Here is a 21990-nt window from a genome sequence, read left to right as displayed (position 1 = left end):
TTAGTTCTTCTAGGTCCTTGTTAAATGTTTCTTGTATTTCCTCCCTTCTATTTCCAAGATTTTGGATCATCTTTACTATTATTATTCTGAATTCTTTTTTAGGTAGACTGCTATTTCCTCTTCATTTGTTTGGTCTGGTGGGTTTTTACCTTGCTCCTTCATCTGCTGTGTGTTTCTCTGTCTTCTCATTTTGCTTAACTTACTGTGTTTGGGATCTCCTTTTCACAGGCTGCAGGTTAGTAGTTCCCGTTGTTTTTTGTGTCTGCCCCTAGTGTTTAAGGTTGGTTCAGTGGGTTGTGTAGGCTTCCTGGTGGAGGGGACTAGTGCCTGTGTTCTGGTGGATGAGGCTGGATCTTGTCTTTCTGGTGGGCAGGTCCGCATGTGGTGGTGTGTTTGCGATGTCTGTGACCTTATTATGATTTTAGACAGCCTCTCTGCTAATGGGTGGTGGTGTTTTCCTGTCTTGCTAGTTGTTTGGCATAGGGTGTCCAGCACTGTAGCTTGCTGGTCTTTGAGTGGAGCTGGGTCTTGGCATTGAGATGGAGATCTCTGGAGATTGTCGCCGTTTGATATTATGTGGAGCTGGGAGGTCTCTGGCAGACCAATGTCCTGAACTCGGCTCTCCCACCTCAGAGACAGAGGCCTGACACCCGGCCAGAGCACCAAGACCTTGTCATCCACACAGCTGAGAATAAAAGGGAGAAAAAAAGAAAAAAAGAAAGAAAAAAAATAAAGTTATTAAAATAAAAAATAAAAATAAAAAAATTTAAAAAGTAATAAAAAGTAATAAAAAAAGAAAGAAGAGAGCAACCAAACCAAAAAAGCAAATTCACCAATGATAACAAGCAGTAAAAACTATACTAAAAAAAACAAAAACAAAAAAACCAACAGACAGAACCCCAGGACAAATGGTAAAAGCAAAGCTTATACAGAGAAAATTACACACAGAAGCAGGCACATACACACTCATAAAAAGAGAAAAAGAAAAAAAATATATGTATTGTTGCTCCCAAAGTCCACCACCTCAATTTGGGATGATTCGTTGTCTGTTCAGGTATTCCAGAGATGCAGGGTAGATCAAGTTGATTGTGGAGGTTTAATCCGCTGCTCCTCAGGCTGCTGGGAGAGATTTCCCTTTCTCTTCTTTGTTTGCACAGCTCCGGGGGTTCAGCTTTGGATTTGGCCCCACCTCTGCATGTAGGTCACCTGAGGGCGGTCTGTTCTTCGCCCAGACAGGACGGGGTTAAAGGAGCAGCTGATTCGGGGGCTCTGGCTCACTCAGGCTGGGGGGAGGGAGGGGTACGGATGTGGGGTGAGCCTGCGGTGGCAGAGGCTGGCGTGACGTTGCAGCAGCCCGAGGTGCGCCGTGTGTTCTCCCGGGGAAGTTGTCCCTGGATCACGGGACCCTGGCCGTGGCGGGCTGCACCGGCTCCCGGGAGAGGCGGTGTGGAGAGTGACCTGTGCTCGCACACAGGCTTCTTGGTGGCGGCAGCCGCAGCCTTAGCGTCTCATGCCCGTCTCTGGGATCCGTGCTGATAGCTGCAGCTCGCGCCTGTCTCTGTAGCTCGTTTAGGCGGCGCTCTGAATCCCCTCTCCTCACGCACCCCAGAACAGTGGTCTCTTGCCTCTTCGGCAGCTCCAGACTTTTTCCCCGACTCCCTCCCGGCTAGCTGTGACGCACTAGCCCCGTTCAGGCTGTGTTCATGCAGCCAACCCCAGTCCTCTCCCTGGGATCTGCCCTCCGAAGCTCAAGCCTCAGCTCCCAGCCCCCGCCCACCCCGGCGGGTGAGCAGACAAGCCTCTCGGGCTGGTGAGTGCTGGTCGGCACCGATCCTCTGTGCGGGAATCTCTCCGCTTTGCCCTCCGCAGCCCTGTTGCTGCGCTCTCCTCCGTGGCTCTGAAGCGCCCCCTCTGTCACCCGCAGTCTCCGCCCGCAAAGGGGCTTCCTAGTGTGTGGACACCTTTCCTCGTTCACAGCTCCCTCCCACTGGTGCAGGTCCCATCCTTATTCTTTTGTCTCTGTTTTTTCTTTTTCCTTTTGCCCTACCCAGGTACATGGGGAGTTTCTTGCCTTTTGGGAGATCTGAGGTCTTCTGCCAGCGTTCAGTAGGTGTTCTGTAGGAGTTATTCCACATGTAGATGTATTTCTGATGTATTTGTGGGGAGGAAGGTGATCTCCACGTCTTACTCTTCCGCCATCTTGAAGCTCTTCCAATATTTATTTCTTGATTGAATAGTTGTAGGCTGTTCTAGCTATTCTGGTGACTATATATAGCTACTTTTTGGGCTCAGTCAAAACTGCAGTTTCACACTATATTATAAAAGGTACTAGATTTTCAGTAAATATACCTGTGTTCTCTTTAGAACATAAAAATTAGAGCCTGAAAGATAATTTTGTTGTTAAAGAGAAAACCTATGTTATGTGTCCATATACATTTTAGTTTACCCCTTGGTAGGTTATTTAAATTTGATTTTTTGGTTAATTTTAGACTCTTTTTGATCAGAACAATGCTGCAAAAAAAGAAGAGTCAGAAACTGCAAACAAAAATGATCCTTCAAAGAAGTTGTCTGTCGAGAGAGTGTATCAGAAAAAGACACAACTTGAACATATTCTCCTTCGTCCTGATACGTACATTGGGTCGGTGGAGCCATTGACACAGGTAATTATTAAATTTTACTGAAATTAGATGTATTTCTACTTTTTAATACAATTTTGTAAGTATATGCTCTGTGAGTACACAATTTCATGTCTCTGGTAATGACAGAAAGTAGGGAGAGAGATCTAAGAGGTAGAAATGTCTTAATTTTTCACTAGAAATTAAAAAAACTGGGAGCTAAAAACTATCTGAGAAGTATAGAGTATAGAGAAGTATACAGTAAAATGGTGCTATGTGAACTTTTTAAAAGTTCTGAAGTTTATGCTGTGGTTTATTTTAAATTCTAGAAGTTATATATACACATTGATGGCTATTGTTTAATGCTTACTATGGACTTGGTTTACGCATAGCAGTTTTTTTCTAGCAGTTTTGTGAAGCAGGTACTATTATCTCCATTTTATAAATGAGGACACTGAAGTTTAAATAATTTAAGTAACTTGCTCAGACCTCTCAACTAGTGAGAGCTGGGATTCAAAGCTAGGTGTCTCTGACTCCAAAATCATGCTGCATTCATACTGTTTTACTCTGTGCTACTTATACTACAGAAAAATATAATGTGTGAAGTAAAAGTGTAAAGTAAACATAATTTTTTTCCTATTTTATTTAAATACTGTTTCCAGCAATTTTTGGTGCCTTATATTAAAGCTGACTTTATGTATGAGTAAGAATACAGACTTGATACAAAATGAACAATTTCTCAATTTTGAGGCTATTTAAATTGAAGATGAATACAGCGAGGTTGACTGCAGCTGAAGTAGTATGTTTTTCTACTTTGAAGATCTAAGTATTTACAGACTAAATGACAAATATGGGTTTATGCTTTGTAAAATTGATGTTAAATATTTTTTACTCCATAAGTTCTTTTGAACTTTTCTCTCAATGCAGCTCATGTGGGTGTATGATGAAGACGTAGGAATGAATTGCAGAGAGGTTACCTTTGTGCCGGGTTTGTACAAGATCTTTGATGAAATTTTGGGTGAGTACTTGCTTAAGATTTAACGCATCTGTTTCTATTGATATCATTATAATGTCCCTATATACGTAAAGCCAGACTTATACATTTTAAAGGCATATCTCTGGTTTTTATGCTGAGTATAAATGTTCTTCAGAAAATCTGTATTACCTGCTGTAATATGTTCATATCTCTAGACATCATGTCTTTGTGTTTCGGTTTGTTCATCTGTAAAATGCATGTGTTGTATTTGATCAGTAATCCCAGGGTCATTTTATGGTCCTGTATGTGCAGTCGTCTCGGGGCTGCTCACATCCCAGTCAACAGGAGAGGGCACGTTAAAAATATAGATTTCAGGGCCTGATCTTGCACATTCAGTCGGTTTGAGTTGAGACACATAAAAATGGGTTTTTCACCAACACATTAGGTATTTCTATTGGGCAACTAGGTTTAACAACCATTGTTCCAAATACCTCTGTCCTTTCCAAATCACATGATTAGTTAAATCGCAACAAAGTGTGGATACCTAATTGACTCCTAGGGCAGGCTTGCACTTTGGAAACGTTTTTAGCCAAGGATTCTCTATAGAGACTCATCAGTGCCACTTGATGTTTCCTACCAGGGTTGTTTAGGTCTCTCTCTTTTTTTTTTTTTTTTTTTTAAATTATTTATTTATTTATTTATTTAATTTATTTATGGCTGTGTTGGGTCTTCGTTTCTGTGCGAGGGCCTTCTCCAGTTGCGGCAAGTGGGGGCCACTCTTCATCACAGCGCGCGGGCCTCTCACTATGGCAGCCTCTCTTGTTGCGGAGCACAGGCTCCAGACGCGCAGGCTCAGTAATTGTGGCTCACGGGCCCAGTTGCTCCGCGGCATGTGGGATCTTCCCGGACCGGGGCTCGAACCCGTGTGCCCTGCATTGGCAGGCAGACTCTCAACCACTGCGCCACCAGGGAAGCCCTGTTTAGGTCTCTTGAAGCTTCTTTTGGTCTTTGGGAAAAGGATAGGAGAGTAAAACTGGTTACTTATGTTTTGTACTTTTCACTCTTGTCTCCCAACTATCCGCCAGTTTTACTTTTAGGTTACACAGTGTTTATCAGGAGCATATTCCTTCTGTGACTGAAGTTCAGTTTGACAGCTGGCTAACCACTGAAGCTGTGGTTAATGTATGCAAGTATTATCAGTTATAGTTCATAGGATTTAAAATTTTGATTTCTAAGGATGCTAAAGAGTGCCTTTCTAATTCAGAAATAACTGGTTTCAGCTCAATCTGTCTATAAAATCACTAGTTTATTGAAGGAGAGCAAGAGAAAGTAGTTATGTGTTGCCAAGATAAAACATAGTTAAACTCGATATTTTACTTTTAGACCTGGATAGGGGATTGTAAACTGCAGATGTTTGTTTTTAATTAATTTGTTTTTATATATCATAGAATCATCCCCGCCTCCCCGTTTTGTGGTAGAAGACATAACCGTAATTTGGTGTGATATAAAATTTAAGAATATTATTTGGAAAATAAGATTTTGTATTAGAAGTTAGCGGTATTATTTTCATTAACTATTACCATATGTAAATGTTTATATTAAGCAGTGATGCACATGTAGCTGATGTTTATTTATGTATGCCCTTGTATGTTTATTTATTATAACTTTTTATATATTTTACTACTTATCAAAATATTTAATTTTGTAGTTAATGCAGCTGACAATAAACAGAGGGATAAGAACATGACCTGTATTAAAGTTTCTATTGATCCGTAAGTATATTTCAAGTTTAATTTTTTATGCTAAGTTGTTTTATTCAGATGTTCAACTTTGAACATTCCTCAAAGGAATAATGCATACAGTTAGTACTCTTGAGTTTCTTGTTGCTTGAGACCTTGTTATTTTTGCCTCTTTTGGCCAGAATGCTACCCTCTTATAGTTTCCTCTGTCATTCATGATCTTTTTCTCCAAAGTATTCAGTACTTCCTTATGGGAGCGCTTGGAGACCATTTTTCTCCCTCTGATGCTGTGGATACTGTTTCAGCTGCTTGTATAATCAATCTTTTCTTATTTTTGCTTTGGTACTCAAGGCTACAGGCTATTGTTAGTACTATTCCAGTTATATTATGGGTTAAATTTACTTTTTCATAACCAACATTTGGACTTTTTCATTTATAACATTTGTAAATTGGGAACTGCTGGTATTATAGAATATATATACCAGGTGTTCAGCTGATCACTACAGTGATTTTTTTTTTTTGGAGGACTGAGGGGGAGTGAAAATAATAAAGTATTTCTAACCTAAAACTTTATCCTGTTTTCACCAGTATGCTTTTGTGAGATATTCTGTTACATTTATCCTTTATAATTAGTAATTTAGCATGATTTTAAGGTTTTTCTTTAACATGAAAATTTAATAATTCAGTTATAGCCTTACTGTCAGTAATCTAATTTTAAGGACATGGTTAAGATAAATGATATAGTAAAAATATAATTTATATTTGGTTATACCATGAAGTTGACTGTATCTTATATGAAAATATTACCACATAACTATACTGTTGAAGTTCTTGGTTTTTCTTTTTCTTCCTTTCTTTTTTTATTTGTTTTTCATTTGAATCATTTCTATAACAGATAAATTCTTGAGAATCTGTATGGTAAGATGTACAGGACACTTGCAAGTTGCAACTTAGGCAGACATTTAAAAGGAAATTTTGGCTGCCAGGATTTCTTCCATATTTAGGAAATTATCAGTTAAAAATGGTATCATTTATTATGTTTTAGGAGAGCTAGTAAGGAGTAATAGATGTTGAATTTTTGATATCTTTAAGCTTTTTTAAAAATCAGAACTGAAAGACTCTGAAAACTAAGGAAGAAGGCCTTTTCTTAAATACATTCATGGTGAACATGGTTACAATATTTGGTTCTTTTATCTTAATTGTTTTGACCACATTGATCCAACAATGTGGACTTAAAAAAAAAAAAGATTAGATAGAACCCCATCATAACAAAGTGATCAAGAAGTGAGCTATAAAACAGCTCTGTAGACCAAATAATGACTCTTGGTGGCAGGCTTTACTTGAAGTTTATTACAGATTTGGGACAAAGTAATTCTATGTAACTAGTGCCTTTATTGCTCTCTTTCTAACTCCCTTTTCATTCAGCAGACATTTTTGTGTGAGTATAAGAGTGTCATAGAATTATAACTAAATTTATTTGGTTCTTAATGGCAATCAGATAACAGTTTCTTTTTTCTTATTTATCTCTAAGTCATTTTAACTGCTTCTGCTGGAAAGTTCTTTTATTTCATATAAAATATGTATATAAAACAAAAATTCATAGTCTACTATTCCAAGGAAAAAAGGGTGAAGGTAGTATATTTTTCACCTCTCCTTTCCTATTTTATTTTGTTTATAAATTATTGATGAGACTCTTGAATCTTTCTCCTGCTTTTAATTAAAATATATATTTTATACACACACATACTTAAAATTGGCAACAGACAACCATTTTGGGACATGTTGGTGATCCTTATATTTTATTTGTTAATTTTAACAATAACATTTTGACTTTTGTGAATATTCTCCCATAAAATCTTTCCTTATGTTTTTCCTTTACTACATACATTACAGAATTCATGCTACTTTTATTAAAATCAATTTTATTTCAGTGATGCAATTTTTGCTTAAGTTAGATTTCTAAATTAAGAAGTCATTTTAAAGCAGAATTCAGATGGGGAAAAGTGCCGTTAGGCTGTTTATTTTATTGACCCATTTTTCTCTGCTGTCCGTTTTTTATCTTCTTTGGGTTTCGTTCTTTCTAACATTTTTGTATAGCAGGTTTTATTTTTCTTTGTGCATGTGTGTACATGAACTCTTTGTGTAAAAGAGAGGTTAAATTTTGACAGTTCATGGGTTAAGTGTAGAGGATACACAGCACAGTTTAGCTCTTATTCCTCTTTTGATAATACTCTGTGATAATACTCTGTGATAATACTCTGTGATAATACCCTGTGACGTGGGACTAAAGTGTAAGTAAACAGCCACGGTTGTAAAACAAAAAAAACCAAAAAAACCAACAACAAAAAAGTAGGAATGGATTAGCAAGGGATGCCAGGCAGAATTTGGACAGCGATTCTAGAAAGAAAATTTGAAGCAATTTCTTACAGGGGAGCTTAAAACCCATTAAATAGTATAACATAATGGCTAGTTGTTATTGAAACAACTTATTTGTTGGCATCTATTTGATTAGAATCAAATAACCATGGAAAGCACATTAATCAGAGTTCTGTTTCTCTAGCTTAAGTATTCTTATTTATTCAGGGTTGAAACTCTTAAAGCTGTAGCTTTCAAAAAATAATACACACTCATACTGAAATATATGTACATATATGTATACATTTTAAAAAAATCGCCTTCTGTATACTATTTTGTATCTTTCAATTTTTATTTGACATACTGTGGGCAGCCTTCTTTATTAACTTATGTAGATCTACTTAATTCTTTTTCATGTTCCTAAGTATTTTATTATGTCAGTATGTCATCATTGTTTAACCTCTTTCCAGCTAATGAATATTGGATGTTTAGATTGTTTTCCAGGTTTCTCGTTAGCTTTAATTATTTCAAAACTTTATTTATAGCTTATTCAAGGATATCATTCTTTTTCTTAATACTTCTGTGAAGATTATTGATGGAGCAAAGAATATAGTTATAGAATTCTGAATCATTGTTTAGAGATTATAGAAATAAGTACCAGATCTAGGAAGTGAAATAGATTGAAATTTTGTAATAGGTGACTTTGATAGAAAATTTCAGTTTCATACTCATACAGGCTTATAGAATGTACTTGATATCAAGCCTCATTTTTTGAAACTGTGATGAAGATAACGCATGTACAAAGTGCCTTATTTTAATTATAGTACCACATATACTAAGTAGGATGAAGAAATTTTAAGGGTTTTTCTCATGAGTTTGTTGACTTTTTGTGTCATTCTGAGATGTTTAGTATCTGTAATTTTCCATGCATTGTCTTTCTTCATAAAAAAGTAATGCAATACACAGCCCTTGTTTCTAAGGCCCACTATTTTGACATCTGCATTTAGGACACACAAGGTAAAGTACAGTAGCTAATTTGAAACCATTACATACTTAAATATTCAGCTGTGTATTCTGTAGAGAGTGTTTACCCACAAGTGAGCTAACCTAATTATGTCCTGAGGTCCGCCTTAAATACTTTAGATTTTTTTGCAAGTTTCAATATAAGGAGGGTTGGGAAACATTGTTTTAGGCTGGGTAAAAGGCTTGTGGGAGAACTGAAGTCGTAAATTGATCCTTGAAGTTCAGGTAAAATTTGGCTAGACAAAGAGGGAAAAGGTAGTATAGGCAAGGGAAAGACCAATAAACAAAGAAATGGAAGAATTGGGAATGAACGTGGACAAGTAATAAAACTGACCTGCAGGAAAATAGCATGCATGTTGCAGAATAGTGGTAGTTCAGTTTGACTCTAAGTAAGGATATGGATAATGGGCCTGGAACATGCAATAGAAGACACTTAAACTACTGATGTGTTCTGGAGTAAACAGTAGTGTGAGGAGAGCTGTGGTATCAGAATATAGTTAAGGGGAGTGGCTAGCCCTGTTTTTTAGCAGTGTTGCAGTAACAGTATTTAAGGTGATGCTAATTTAGACTCCTATACTGGCATTTGGAATGAAGGAAGGTCGGATACTGCTGAAACGAATCTAATAGAACAAATTAATGTCTTGATGACTAAACGACCTAGAGAATGATCAGGAGATATGAATAAAAATGATATCAAAATTTGAGTCTCCGCGATTCGGAGAGTTGAACCTATATTGTAGAGCGAGAGAAAGAAGATGATGTGTTAAGTTATTTTTTAGTTTCTTTTTCTTAAACTTTTAAAAATTTAATTAATTTCCTCTTGGATCTTTGATTTTCATTTTGGCTTTTATAACATTTTTTTTTTTTAGTTGTAATAACTACTTCTAGTAACTCTAGAGAGATTAAGCTATGTGTGTGAGTGAAACAGTGTGTCTAAGAATAATTGTGAATCAGATTGGCAAATGGTAGCTTTTTAAGGTAATTCTCAGTGAAGCTGTGTTTCTTTGCACATTTGGCTAAGTGGGTAAAGGCATCGTATACTACCCTGAAACAATAGGGTAGGCAAAATTTTCCATCAGGACCATGGCCTATGTCAAGTTGCTGTTAACTGTAGGAACCTCTACTCCATACCATTTAGGACTAAAATAGATGGTTTTGTGATTGAAAAACCTAAAAGACCTAAAATAGGTAATACTTAACGTATTTTAAAACCATTCAAGTTAGTTTATAACAATGACTGCCACAATACAAACAACCCTGTAACATTTAGGCGGAGAATGGAGTACATTTCAGGCTGTTTTTCCTTTTCTGTCTGCCCTGCTCAGCAGTCAGGTAGGAAATAAAAATGGCCCTGGACACTGGCCCTGCAGAGCCCGGGTTCACAGGTGGTTGACTGGCAGGGTGAAGCAGGAAGATCATGGCTAATATGTGTGAAAAGAAAATGAAATTGATAGCTGGCTTCTTATAAAAGCTTCACTGCTTTTACTACTGAGAAGAGTTTCTTTTCCTGAGAAATGTTGCAGTATTACCTGCAGATCTTAGTGATCCTGATTTGAGTTATGACTCAGGGATAGAAATGTGCGTCCTCAGCAAGTATTTTCTTGGAAGACGAGTGAGTGTCTCCCAGTTGGTAATGGCTGGCAAACTCAGGTTTATTCTGGGTTACATTACTTTTGATGTGAATTAGTTGATATAGCTTATAACTATTTTAAGCTCTAAACTCTGCTTATTTATTTACAGTGAATCTAACATTATAAGCATCTGGAATAATGGGAAAGGCATTCCGGTAGTAGAACACAAAGTAGAGAAAGTTTATGTTCCTGCATTAATTTTTGGACAGCTTTTAACATCCAGTAACTATGACGATGATGAGAAAAAAGTAACAGGTAAAGTCTGATTTAGGCTGATCAGAATTTTTATTGAAAAATATTGCCCTCTCTTACTCTTTCTATATAAAATATTACAGAAAAGGAAATCTGTATAGTTTTATTATGAGAAAATCCTTTTCAGAATTAATATATAAAAATCTATCATGTTTCATTGTTTTCTTGGTTATAGTCTGATAGAGACTTAACTCTCGTAGTACGTTGACTTCTGCTAGAACTCCTGGAGCTCTAACCTGGCTAACGGTTTGGGTTTTGAATTAGAGTCCTGATGAAAATAAGATGTGTATGATTCCTGTTTATGTGAATTTGTTTTTACATAAGCACCATGTCTTTTGGTATCAATTAAATTGCTTTTAAACTGATTTCCTTAAGAGGGTCAAGATTGAAAGTCTAGACTCTGTGAATAGAGTTGAAAGTGCTTTGACCAAAACCAGATGTTTTTCCACTTACTTACATTTCCTAAGTAGATTGATAATTTTTTTTTTCCAAAACCAAGGCTCTAGGAAGTTATATAGATTAAAATTTTGTAATAGAGAAGTAACTTTGATAGAAAGCTCAGATTTCATACATAGACTTACTGAATTATAGGAGATACAAAGCTTAATGTTTTTGAAGTTGTGATGAAGATAATGAATCTACAAAATGCATATTTTAATTTTACTATATGTGCTAAATCTTAATTGTATTTTTCTTTAAATGAAAAATCTAAATATACTTTGCATTATCATCAATTGATTATTTCAATAAGTGGAAACTGTTTTGCAACAGACCTGCTGTATGGTAGGTGAGTTAACAGTTTCTTTAAAACCATTTTCATTAAACCTTTCACATTTAATTGTTTTTACAGGTGGTCGCAATGGTTATGGTGCAAAACTTTGTAATATTTTCAGTACAAAGTTTACAGTAGAAACTGCTTGCAAAGAATACAAACATAGTTTTAAGCAGGTATGATAGAAATGTGCCTAATTTTTTTTTTTTTTTTAAATAATCGTGTTTGTTGCTTTGCCAAGATAATAGACCTTAGGTAAATTGCAATGATACCTATATAACTTTTTTTAAAGCATTAAGCAAGTAATCCGAGTAAAAAGACTTAAGAATGCCTGGGATATTTTACATAAACCTATCTTTCTCCTATTCCTTTAAAACAAACGCTTTATTTAACAGACTTTTCCTTTAACCTATTTAAGCAATAGGGAAAATGTCCTGACCCTCATAGGCAGATTGAAATACATCCGCTTAGCATGTTTGAAAAATTCCTTGTTGATTCATCAAATTTACATTTCAAAAGTTTATATTTCACTTTTGTAGACCTTTGAAAATAGTTTGAAAGTTTATGTAAGCTAAAATAATTTTGTCAGGAAAAGCATCATACCTTTTTATTTTTGTAAAATTCTATATGGTCATGTTGAAGAATTTGAAAGATGTTTAACTAACAATGTATAAAGTTGTGCAGTTTATTTTGCTTACTTTCAGCATGAGGTTATAATAGTAGTATTTAAAATTTTTTCATTTATAATATCAGTTTTAAGAATCTGGTTTGTTGTGAAGCTGGAAAACGGATATAGTTGTGGTAAATGAGTGTTATCTCATTAGCTGAGTCTTTATGTATTATCAAATATAGAGGCATTATAGAAACATTTGAATATTTTTTCTTTTAAAGACATGGATGAATAATATGATGAAGACTTCTGAAGCCAAAATTAAACATTTTGATGGTGAAGATTACACATGCATAACATTCCAACCAGATCTGTCCAAGTTTAAGATGGAGAAACTTGACAAGGACATTGTGGCTCTCATGACCAGAAGAGCTTACGATTTGGCTGGTTCATGCAAAGGAGTCAAGGTTATGTTTAATGGAAAGAAATTGCCTGTAAGTGTCTTCTAAAATAGTTAATGCTTTGTTAATTCGTAGACAGCTTACAGTTAGATCTTGCTTTTCAAATCTAATCTGTTAATCTCTTTTAACCAGTGTGTTTAGATGATTCACATTTAAAGTGATTATTGATAAATTTGGATTAAAATTTACCATCTTGCTATTTATTCATTGTATTTGTTGTTTTTCTTATTTCCCTGTATCCTGCCTTCTCTGGTTTTAATTGAGCTTTTTTTTTTATGATTCCATTTTATCTCCTCTATTTACTTGTTATTATACCTGTTTTTAAAACGTTTTTAGTGGTTGCCCTAGGGTTTATAATACACATTTGTAAATGATTTGAGTCCACCTTCAAATAATTTATCACTTCATGTGTAGTGAAAGGACTTTATTTTTTCGTGGAAAGGCATTCTATTTTAAATATAGAAGTGTGTACACGTCAATCCCAAACTCCCTAACTATCCCTCCCTCCACCTTTCCCCCGCCGGTAACCACAAGTTCATTCTCTAAGTCTGTGAGTCTGTTTCTGTTTTGTAAATATGTTCATTTGTATCATCTTTTTAGATTCCACATATAAGTGATATCTTATGATATTTGTCTTTCTCTGTCTGACTTCACTTTTATGATAATCTCTAGGGCCATCCACGTTGCTGCAAATGGCATTATTTCATTATTTCTTATGGCTGAGTAGTATTCTATTGTATACATGTACCACATCTTCTTTATCCATTCACCTGTCGATGGCCTTGTTTCCATGTCTTGCTGTTGTGAATAGTGCTGCTGTGAACATAAGGGTGCGTGTATCCCATGTGTAGTGGAAGGACTTTATAACAGTACATCATACATTTCAGTTTTACATGTGCTATAAACAACGGAAGAAGAAAGAGAATGAGGTGGAAGAAGTATTTGAAAAAATGATGGCAGAAATGTTTCCACGACGAGTGATGTTGTTGTTAATGCTTTAAGCAGTCAGTTATCTTTTAGAGCAATTAAAAATACAATAAAGAATTATATTTTAGCTTCATTTATTCCATTTCCAATACTGTTAATTTCTTGGTGTGGATCTAAGTTTTTGATCTCAATCATATTCCTTCTGCCTGGAGATTTTCCTTTAATATTTATTTTCTGTAGAATAGGTCTGCTGGCAATAGATTCCCTCAGTTTATGTTTGTCTGAGAGAGTCCTTCTTTTCCTTCACTCCAAAGGATACAGAGTTTCACTGAATGTAGAATTATGGGTTGATAGTTTAATTTTTTCAATACTTTAAAAATGTCACTCTGTTGTCTTCTTGCTTGCATGGTTTCTACTGTAGTTCATATCCTTCTTCCTCTGTTGGTAAAGTGTTTGTTTTTCCTCTGGCTGCCTTGAAGATTTTCTATTTGTCTTTGGTTTTTGAGTATGCTATGCTTAGGTATACATATGGGTTTTTTTTGTTGTTGGTTGGTTGGTTTTTTTGGTGGTGGTTTTTGGTTTTTTTGGTACTTACTCTGTTTGGTGTTTTCTGAGTTTCTTGGATCTTTTGTTTGGTGTCTGTCACTAATTTTGGAAAACTTTTGGCTCTTATATCTTCAAATATTTCTTACATGCTTTTCTTTCTTTTCCTTTTGGTGTTCCAATTATGCATTTATTGTAGGGTCCCAAGCTCTTGGACGTTTTGCTGTGCTTTATTCACTCTGTTTTCTCTTTGTGTTTTACTTTTAATTTCTATTGCTCTATTTTCAAGTTCATTGATCTCTTTCCTCTACTGTTTCAAGTCTTTTGCTGAGCCTGCCAAAGGCATTCTTCTTGTCTTCTACTGTGTTTGATTTCTAGGATTTCCAATTGATTCATTCTTAAAGCTTCTGTCTCTCTGCTGAAGTTGCATATTGTCTGCCTTTTCCACTGGAGACTTTAGCAGATTAGCCATAGTTATTTTAAAGGTCTTATCTGATAGTTAAAACATCCGTGACACATCTAAGTCTGGTTCTGATGATTGCTTTGTCTTTTCAGACTGTGTTTTTTCTTGCCTTTTGGCATGCCTCATAAGATTCTGCTGAAAATCAGCTATGTTGTATAGGGTAGTAGATACGGAGTGCCTAGGCTCTAGTGTGAGGGTTTATGTTGATCTAGACAGGGACCAGGCCGTGTTTGCAGTCTGTTGTTGCTATGGGCACCAGATACTTCAGATTGTTTTTTGTCCCTTCTCTTCGCTTTGGGCCTTCCCTTGGAGCTGCCCCTCAAGGAGGGTCTGTCTCGTGTAGCTCTCCCAGCTGAGAACCACTGTTCTTATCGGAGGCCTGCTAGCCCGGTTGTAGGTTGTGGAGACCCCCACGTGTGACTAAAGCTCCGGCTTCAGAGCGCACAGTGAGCCCGTGTCTCAGGGGTCTGGCATTCACAAGAGTGTCTGCCCCGCCGCTGGAGGTGGGGATTGTCCCTTTGTCCTCTGTTCTCTTGCCCTAGTTGCAGCAGGTAACCGCCAGTGTTCTCATTCAGTATCCTTTAGGCTCCCTGCCCTGCAGAATAAACCTTTTAAAAATGTAAACTTAAATGAGATGGGGGTGAGGTGGGGTGGCCCGGGGCAGAATTACTTCATCCCAGCTGCAGTGATACTTCACCACGGCTTTCTGGCAGTGCCCTTCCCCCTGTGGATTAAGGGGGTTTTTGCTGTTGTTGTCGTTTGTTTTTCTTTTTGATAAGGGAGATGGGTCTGGGGGTCTGGGTGGGATTCCCCGTGGCTGCTCTTCTCCCCCAGCTGGTCCCATGGGGGGAACTTGTTCTAGATTCTCTCTGATCTGCCCTGTGAAAACCTGCTCTACAGTTCCTGGGAGAGTAGGAACCCTTTGACCACAGCCCTCAAGTTCTTGACACACTCATGCCAGTCCACACGTGTCCTATAGCAGTTCGTCAGAAGCTCTGGCTTAAGGCTCCTGTGGGCTTATATAACCAGGTAGCTTCGGTCCCAGGTAAGCAAAAGGCTTAGGTTCTGTGTCTCCCTACAGACACCTGTCTCTCTTCAGACTTAGGATGGCCAGCTGTCCTGTGATCTCAAGCTTTTGAAGATACATTAAAAATTTGTCACCTGACCAGATGTTTTCTTGTAAGGGAGAAGAAAACTTCTCCTTCTTTGTCCTCTACATGTCAACCCAAACTGGAGGTCTAGTTGGTCATTTTAAAAATTTAAAGTTTTGAAAGATTTTATAATAATTTACCTGTCCAGCTGTCCGTTCATAACCTCTCTTTGTCAAGTACATACGGAAATGAATTCCTTTTTAAAGGGCAGAAATCAAGGAGTAGAATAAGGTTGGGATCTGCAGATTGAGAGGTGTTGTGAATGAGCGGAAATGAGAGTGTGAGTACCTGTTGGCATTCACCTAGTTCAGCTGCCAGTAGGAGAGAAATTGTTTCTTGTTTTTGTTTTCCAAATTATTAGGTAAATGGATTTCGCAGTTATGTAGATCTTTATGTGAAAGACAAGTTGGATGAAACTGGAGTGGCCCTAAAAGTTATTCATGAACTTGCAAATGAAAGATGGGATGTTTGTCTCACACTGAGTGAAAAAGGATTCCAGCAAATCAGCTTTGTAAATAGCATTGCAACAACAAAAGTAAGTACACTAATTCTTTGTTTCCAAGTCAGTGGTAGAACAGTGCTTCATTAAAGACAATAAGATAAACAACAACAAAAAACCCAAATCTGCTTTTGTGAAATCAAAATTGACTTATGAAAAGCTTATTTTCTATGAAACAGCTGTCTTACAGTTTAAACATCCATTGAGAAATAAGTTTATATGATTAGTGTTTATAATTGAATACATTTATATTTTATGACATTTAGAATGATAACAAATTCCTTATTCTGTGTTCTCTGAGTTTTGAGTGTAAAAGAACAAATAATAGGGCATGAGTCTGTTTTGGTGTCAGATTGTGAAATGCGCTATCTGCCATTCTGAGGAGTTTGAACCCTTTTCTGTAGGCTTTTAAATTTCCAAATCAAATGAAATTCTTCTCATCTATAAGCATTTATCCATTGACCATAGTAAAATATTAGGCACTACAAGTGTGTATTTTAGAATAAGCTAAAGCAGTGATCTGTCACTTTGTCACTCTTGTTCAAGTTTGAACTTGTTTTTTTTATTGTTTTCTGTTTTTTTATAATCTAGCATCACTTTCTCTAGTCAACAGAAATCTGTATCAGATATGATTGCATTTTGTTATGTGTAACAGAAACCTAGTATACAGTGGTTTGTAAACATGTAAAGGTTTTATTTTTCCTCGTATGACTGGGGACTGGTGGTAGGCAGTGTTAGTCTGGTTCTGTGTCTCCAGAGTGTCATCAGGGACCTATGCGCTTCCTGGCTTTCTCTTCTGCCACCCTTAGCATTTGGCTTTTGTTCTCATGCTGCACCCTTCCAAGTTCTAGGGAGAGAGAATGAGTTTGGGCAAATGCACATGCCAACTAGAGCCTCTCCCCTTTGATCAAGAATGCAATACTTTTTCTGGAAGCCCCATCCAGTAGACCTCTGCTAGCATCTCTGGCTAGAACTGGGTCAAGTGGCTACCTCTAGCTGCAAGGCAGTCTAGATTGGTGAAAATTTTTAATTGGGCATGTTGCCAGTTAAAAACAAACAAATTTGGGTTTGTCAGTAGGTTGAAGGAGAGAATGGATATTGAATGGACAACTGTCAATGGCTGCCACAGTCCCTAAGTGTCAGTCTTGTGAGTGTCACTGCCACCACCAGGCCAGTGTTCATTCTCACTTCCATGTTTCTTTTTATTCGATTGCTTTCACTTTGTATGGAGTTTTATGGAGTTGCTAACTGGCTCTATGGCCAAAAAGACTTTATTTTTTAAATCCCAACTCTGGCATTCTGAGACTCATCTTAACTCTTTGGAAAATAGGGTTAATAATATAGTCATACTGAATTCACAAAGTTGTGGTGAAGATTCAACGCTCATTCTAGAAAAAAATGAATATGTAACTATTTTGCTACCTTAACTATAGAAGATTTTGGATTCTATTTTTTTCCCGTCTTTAGGGTGGACGGCATGTGGATTATGTAGTAGACCAAGTTGTTGGTAAACTGATTGAAGTAGTTAAGAAAAAGAACAAAGCTGGTGTGTCAGTGAAACCATTTCAAGTAAGTGATTTTTTTTTTTTTTAATTAATAGCTACTTTATTTATTTATTTATTTATTTATTTATTTATTTATTTATTTTTGGCTGTGTTGGGTCTTCGTTTCTGTGCGAGGGCTTTCTCTAGTTGTGGCAAGTGGGGGCCACTCTTCATCGCGGTGCGCGGACCTTTCACTATCGCGGCCCCCTCCCGTTGCGGGGCACAGGCTCCAGACGCGCAGGCTCAGCAGCTGTGGCTCACGGGTCCAGTTGCTCCGTGGCATGTGGGATCTTCCCAGACCAGGGCTCGAACCTGTGTCCCCTGCATTAGCAGGCAGATTCTCAACCACTGCGCCACCAGGGAAGCCCCAGTGATGTTTTATATATTCTGTTGAATTATTAAATAATATCAGTTCTGATATTGACCTTTTTTGATATGTTTTCAACAGGTGAAAAACCATATATGGGTTTTTATTAACTGCCTTATCGAAAATCCAACTTTTGATTCTCAGACTAAGGAAAACATGACTTTGCAGCCCAAAAGTTTTGGATCCAAATGCCAACTGTCAGAAAAGTTTTTTAAAGCAGTGAGTAAAATCTGTATTATTTTTCAGTGCTTTTTGTTTTGTTTTTGGTTTTTTTATTGAGAGTTGATTAAGTAGTTTTCTTGATTTATTTATTCTAATTATTCTAAATCATTCTAATCAGATTAATTTCTTATATTAATTGTGGGTACAGGCATACTTATACTAAAAACTAATATGCTTGATTCTGAAAACTTCAAAGGGTAGATAGACACTGTTTCATAAAGCAGTCAATTATTTTGCCAAGCATTAAAGTGGGGACTCATGTAACTAATTGTGCTTTTAGCTTTGCATTGTCCTTTATAAAGACAGATTTGCCTCTAAAAAGTGTACAGGTCCTTATAGGACTCCTGATTTCATCTTTTCTACTTATTTCAAATTCATATACTGATTTTTACCTTTATATAGTTTTTTTTTTAAATTGTGGTAACATATGCATAACATAAAATTTACCATATCCTACATATTTTAAAATTTCATTTTACTTTGTGCATGTTTATTTAGGCTGCCTTAACTTTTCTGAAACAAGGTGAGAGTATAAATAAATAATAAATCTTCTATTTATAACTGAGCCTTGTGGCTGCTAATAATTTCTCATAGCCTCTTATGTATCAGCAAGATTTGCCTCAGTTCTCTTGTTCACCAGGACCATCAAACATATATTAAATGATCATATCTAAAGTGCCTTTAAATATGTTTGCCCTGGGAATGTAAAGATGAATAAATTACAACCCCTCCTCTTTGGAAGTTTATAGTTTTTTGGAGGAGTATCATGTAATTGCAGTAGAAATAATATTTTTATCAAATTCTGGTATTGGAATTTCAAAGGTAGGGTCTCACAAACAAAAACAAAAGTTGTTTTTTAGGTTTTAGTTAAAGGCCTATCTATAGAAGAGTACTGTTGGGTATAATCATAATGAATTCTGAATACAGATGACCCAATGTTAATGATAGCCCAAATTTCTGCGCTCATTAACAGTTGTAATTTGATTTTAGATTTTACACATTTTCATTTTTGGCAGAGAAAGTTTAGATTTGACAACATAGTTCACTTCTTTTTATATCTGAAACATTCCAGAAAACTATTTCATACACCTAAAATCAAACTACCCAGGTTGATGAAAAATAAATAACTCCAACTTTTGGAGACGCTTTACTTTTTCTTGTGGGGAGGTTGGGGGGAGGTTTGACATCTTGTCGCATGTTAATTCACTGCAGAATGACACATACATGTAATGTTGAAATCCTCAGTACCAAACTTTTAAAAAATAAGGACTATTCATAAGGTTTTGTTTTGTTTTGTTTTCGTTTTTTTGGCCACTTCATGAGGCACGCGGGATCTTAGTTCCCCGACCAGGGATTGAACCCGTGCCCCCTGCAGTGGAAGCGCAGAGTCCTAACCACTGGACCACCAGGGAATTTCCCATAAGATCTTGAGTTTATCCTAATGTTCCCTTCTTGTTAGTATTTCTTTGTCATAGGGAATTCAAGATTCACATTTTTGTGTTGAGGGACATCAAAAATGTCAGTGTCTAAAATTTCCCAGGAAGTAAATTCATAGGTGGATCAGCTTTTACTGTGTTAATTTTCACAAAACTAACTTGTAACAAAAGCTATGTATATTCCTTATGCAGTTTATTGTAATAGAACTTTTTTCATATGTAGTAAAGTTGGCCTTTTTTCATGTGTTTACATTTCAGTACAATAGGTCATTGTGAATAGCTGCCTGAGTTAGTTTTACTGTAGTTAGAATAATATTTACCAGCATATATCACAATTATTATCATCACTACTATTGTTTTGCCTTATAACTGCACAGATTCCAAGTATTACACTAACTTTAGCTAAGTGTATAAACTTCTGGCTTGCTTGTATATTATTACTCTTTGATTTTTAGGCCTCTAACTGTGGCATTGTGGAAAGTATCCTGAACTGGGTGAAATTTAAGGCTCAGACGCAGCTGAACAAGAAGTGTTCATCAGTAAAGTACAGTAAAATCAAAGGTATTCCCAAACTGGATGATGCTAATGATGCTGGTAAGTTCAGATTTTTTTTTAGATTTTAAGTTTGTGTTTATTCAGTGAGAGACTGTTGTAACTTTCCACATATAGAGCATAGGGTTCTATGTTCAGAGTATGGTTTTACTTCACTAAAATTGCCATACGTACCACTGATTACTAATTTTGGGGGGGCAGGAGTTCCATAAAATGCACTTAATTTTTAAGTTACCCTGAGCATGGTGTAAGATGCTCTTACAGCGCTCCGTGGTCACTGCGATCATCAGTCTCTTGGCTCCGGGCTCTCGTGGGCGGACTCGAGAACTTTGGAATGTGTGTCCTCTGCCCCCAGGTGGCAGGCACTCCCTGGAGTGCACGCTGATACTGACGGAAGGGGACTCTGCTAAGTCGCTGGCCGTGTCCGGACTGGGCGTGATTGGGAGGGACAGGTACGGGGTCTTCCCCCTCAGGGGCAAGATCCTCAACGTGCGGGAGGCCTCTCACAAGCAGGTGCGTATCTGCGCCCGTGCCCGCGGCACTTGAGTGCCTTGCTGGCACTGTGAGCTTTGTGCGTCCCTGCAGCTCACCTTCTGTCTCTGGAGACACTCTGAAACACTTTCCGTCCTTTTCATGTTTGCACAGATCATGGAGAACGCAGAAATAAACAATATCATTAAGATAGTTGGTCTACAATACAAGAAAAGTTATGATGATGCAGAATCGCTGAAAACCTTACGCTATGGGAAGATTATGATTATGACTGATCAGGTTGGTTTAAAAGTTGCCACATATTCAAACATATCTTTTTCAGAATGTCCTTTTGATACTTGTTTCATGAGATTTGTCCCAAGATAGTAGACGTGGAAGTGATTGTATTTACATCCAGGGGGAAGATATTGTTTAATGGTACAGTTTGTGTGAAGCACATTCTACATTATCTAGTTTATGGTAACCACCTCTTTGGTTAGGTATTTAAAAAATATTTTTAAATGCAACAAGTATGGGAAGAGTAGAACACACTGTGTAGTATTATGGGGTTGAAGCCCACCTATCTATAAGCAGGAAGGAAATGGTGAAATTTACAAGAAAGATTAATCAGTACGATAATGGCTAATATTCGCATATGATGGCATAATTTGGGATGCACAAAAAAATTGGAGGACCTGAATAGTGAAATGGCAGTAATTAGGAAAGAAGTAGAAAATTGAAAAGGAAGAATTCCACTTGCATCCAACTGCTTGTCTCTTCCATCCTCTAATTGAAAGCATTTCTAGAGAAAATCTTCAATGAGAAGCTGCTGTATAGTTTTAAGCAGAAATTTATCAGTTTTTATGTTAGGAGAAGACTTGTGAATACCTGTACTCCATAGATTTCTCCTTCCAGTGAAGTAGCATTATAACCCTGTTTCATTAATTTCCATCTTTAAATCATTCTTTTAGTGAAATCTGGGCAAACTATAAGAAAGATAATGGTAGCGTATTTAATGACAGAAAGATTTAGTCTGTCACTTAGCTATGTTCTTTATTTGAATTTTAAGAAAAAAATTCTTGACTGTGATCATCCAAAGAATGTTTTGTAAAGCACAGTTGTAAGATTTGAATGGAATTTTGCCTCATTGCTGCATTCATACATCTAAAAATTTGGTTTTGTAAGTAATTATATTTCATAAATTATTATAGCACTCTTTACTAACATTTATTTAGGATCAAGATGGTTCTCACATAAAAGGCCTGCTTATTAATTTCATCCATCACAATTGGCCATCACTTTTGAAGCATGGTTTTCTTGAAGAGTTCATTACGCCTATTGTAAAGGTACTATTTACATTAATATATTTTTATACTGTTGT

General features: G+C 36.6%; 1 protein-coding gene across 3 annotated transcripts in view; it reads left to right on the top strand.

Moving 5' to 3' along the window:
• The window catches only part of TOP2B (DNA topoisomerase II beta), a 66023-nt gene that overhangs the window by 17531 nt on the left and 26502 nt on the right, over positions 1 to 21990 (top strand). For 2 of the 3 annotated variants that reach the window (XM_059920442.1, XM_059920440.1), the window contains exons 2-14: positions 2490 to 2660; positions 3543 to 3633; positions 5300 to 5363; positions 10449 to 10594; positions 11442 to 11539; positions 12255 to 12467; positions 15880 to 16053; positions 17485 to 17586; positions 18010 to 18147; positions 20042 to 20180; positions 20494 to 20651; positions 20784 to 20909; positions 21845 to 21955. In XM_059920442.1, the coding sequence (XP_059776425.1) occupies positions 2490 to 2660; positions 3543 to 3633; positions 5300 to 5363; positions 10449 to 10594; positions 11442 to 11539; positions 12255 to 12467; positions 15880 to 16053; positions 17485 to 17586; positions 18010 to 18147; positions 20042 to 20180; positions 20494 to 20651; positions 20784 to 20909; positions 21845 to 21955 (1731 nt within the window). The remainder of the gene's footprint in view (positions 1 to 2489; positions 2661 to 3542; positions 3634 to 5299; positions 5364 to 10448; positions 10595 to 11441; positions 11540 to 12254; positions 12468 to 15879; positions 16054 to 17484; positions 17587 to 18009; positions 18148 to 20041; positions 20181 to 20493; positions 20652 to 20783; positions 20910 to 21844; positions 21956 to 21990) is intronic. The other variant, XM_059920441.1, reaches the window with a different exon arrangement.

This window comes from Balaenoptera ricei, chromosome 4, assembly GCF_028023285.1.
Source record: "Balaenoptera ricei isolate mBalRic1 chromosome 4, mBalRic1.hap2, whole genome shotgun sequence".
Lineage (NCBI taxonomy): Eukaryota > Metazoa > Chordata > Mammalia > Artiodactyla > Balaenopteridae > Balaenoptera > Balaenoptera ricei.
This window is presented reverse-complemented; position numbering and strand designations above follow the sequence as displayed.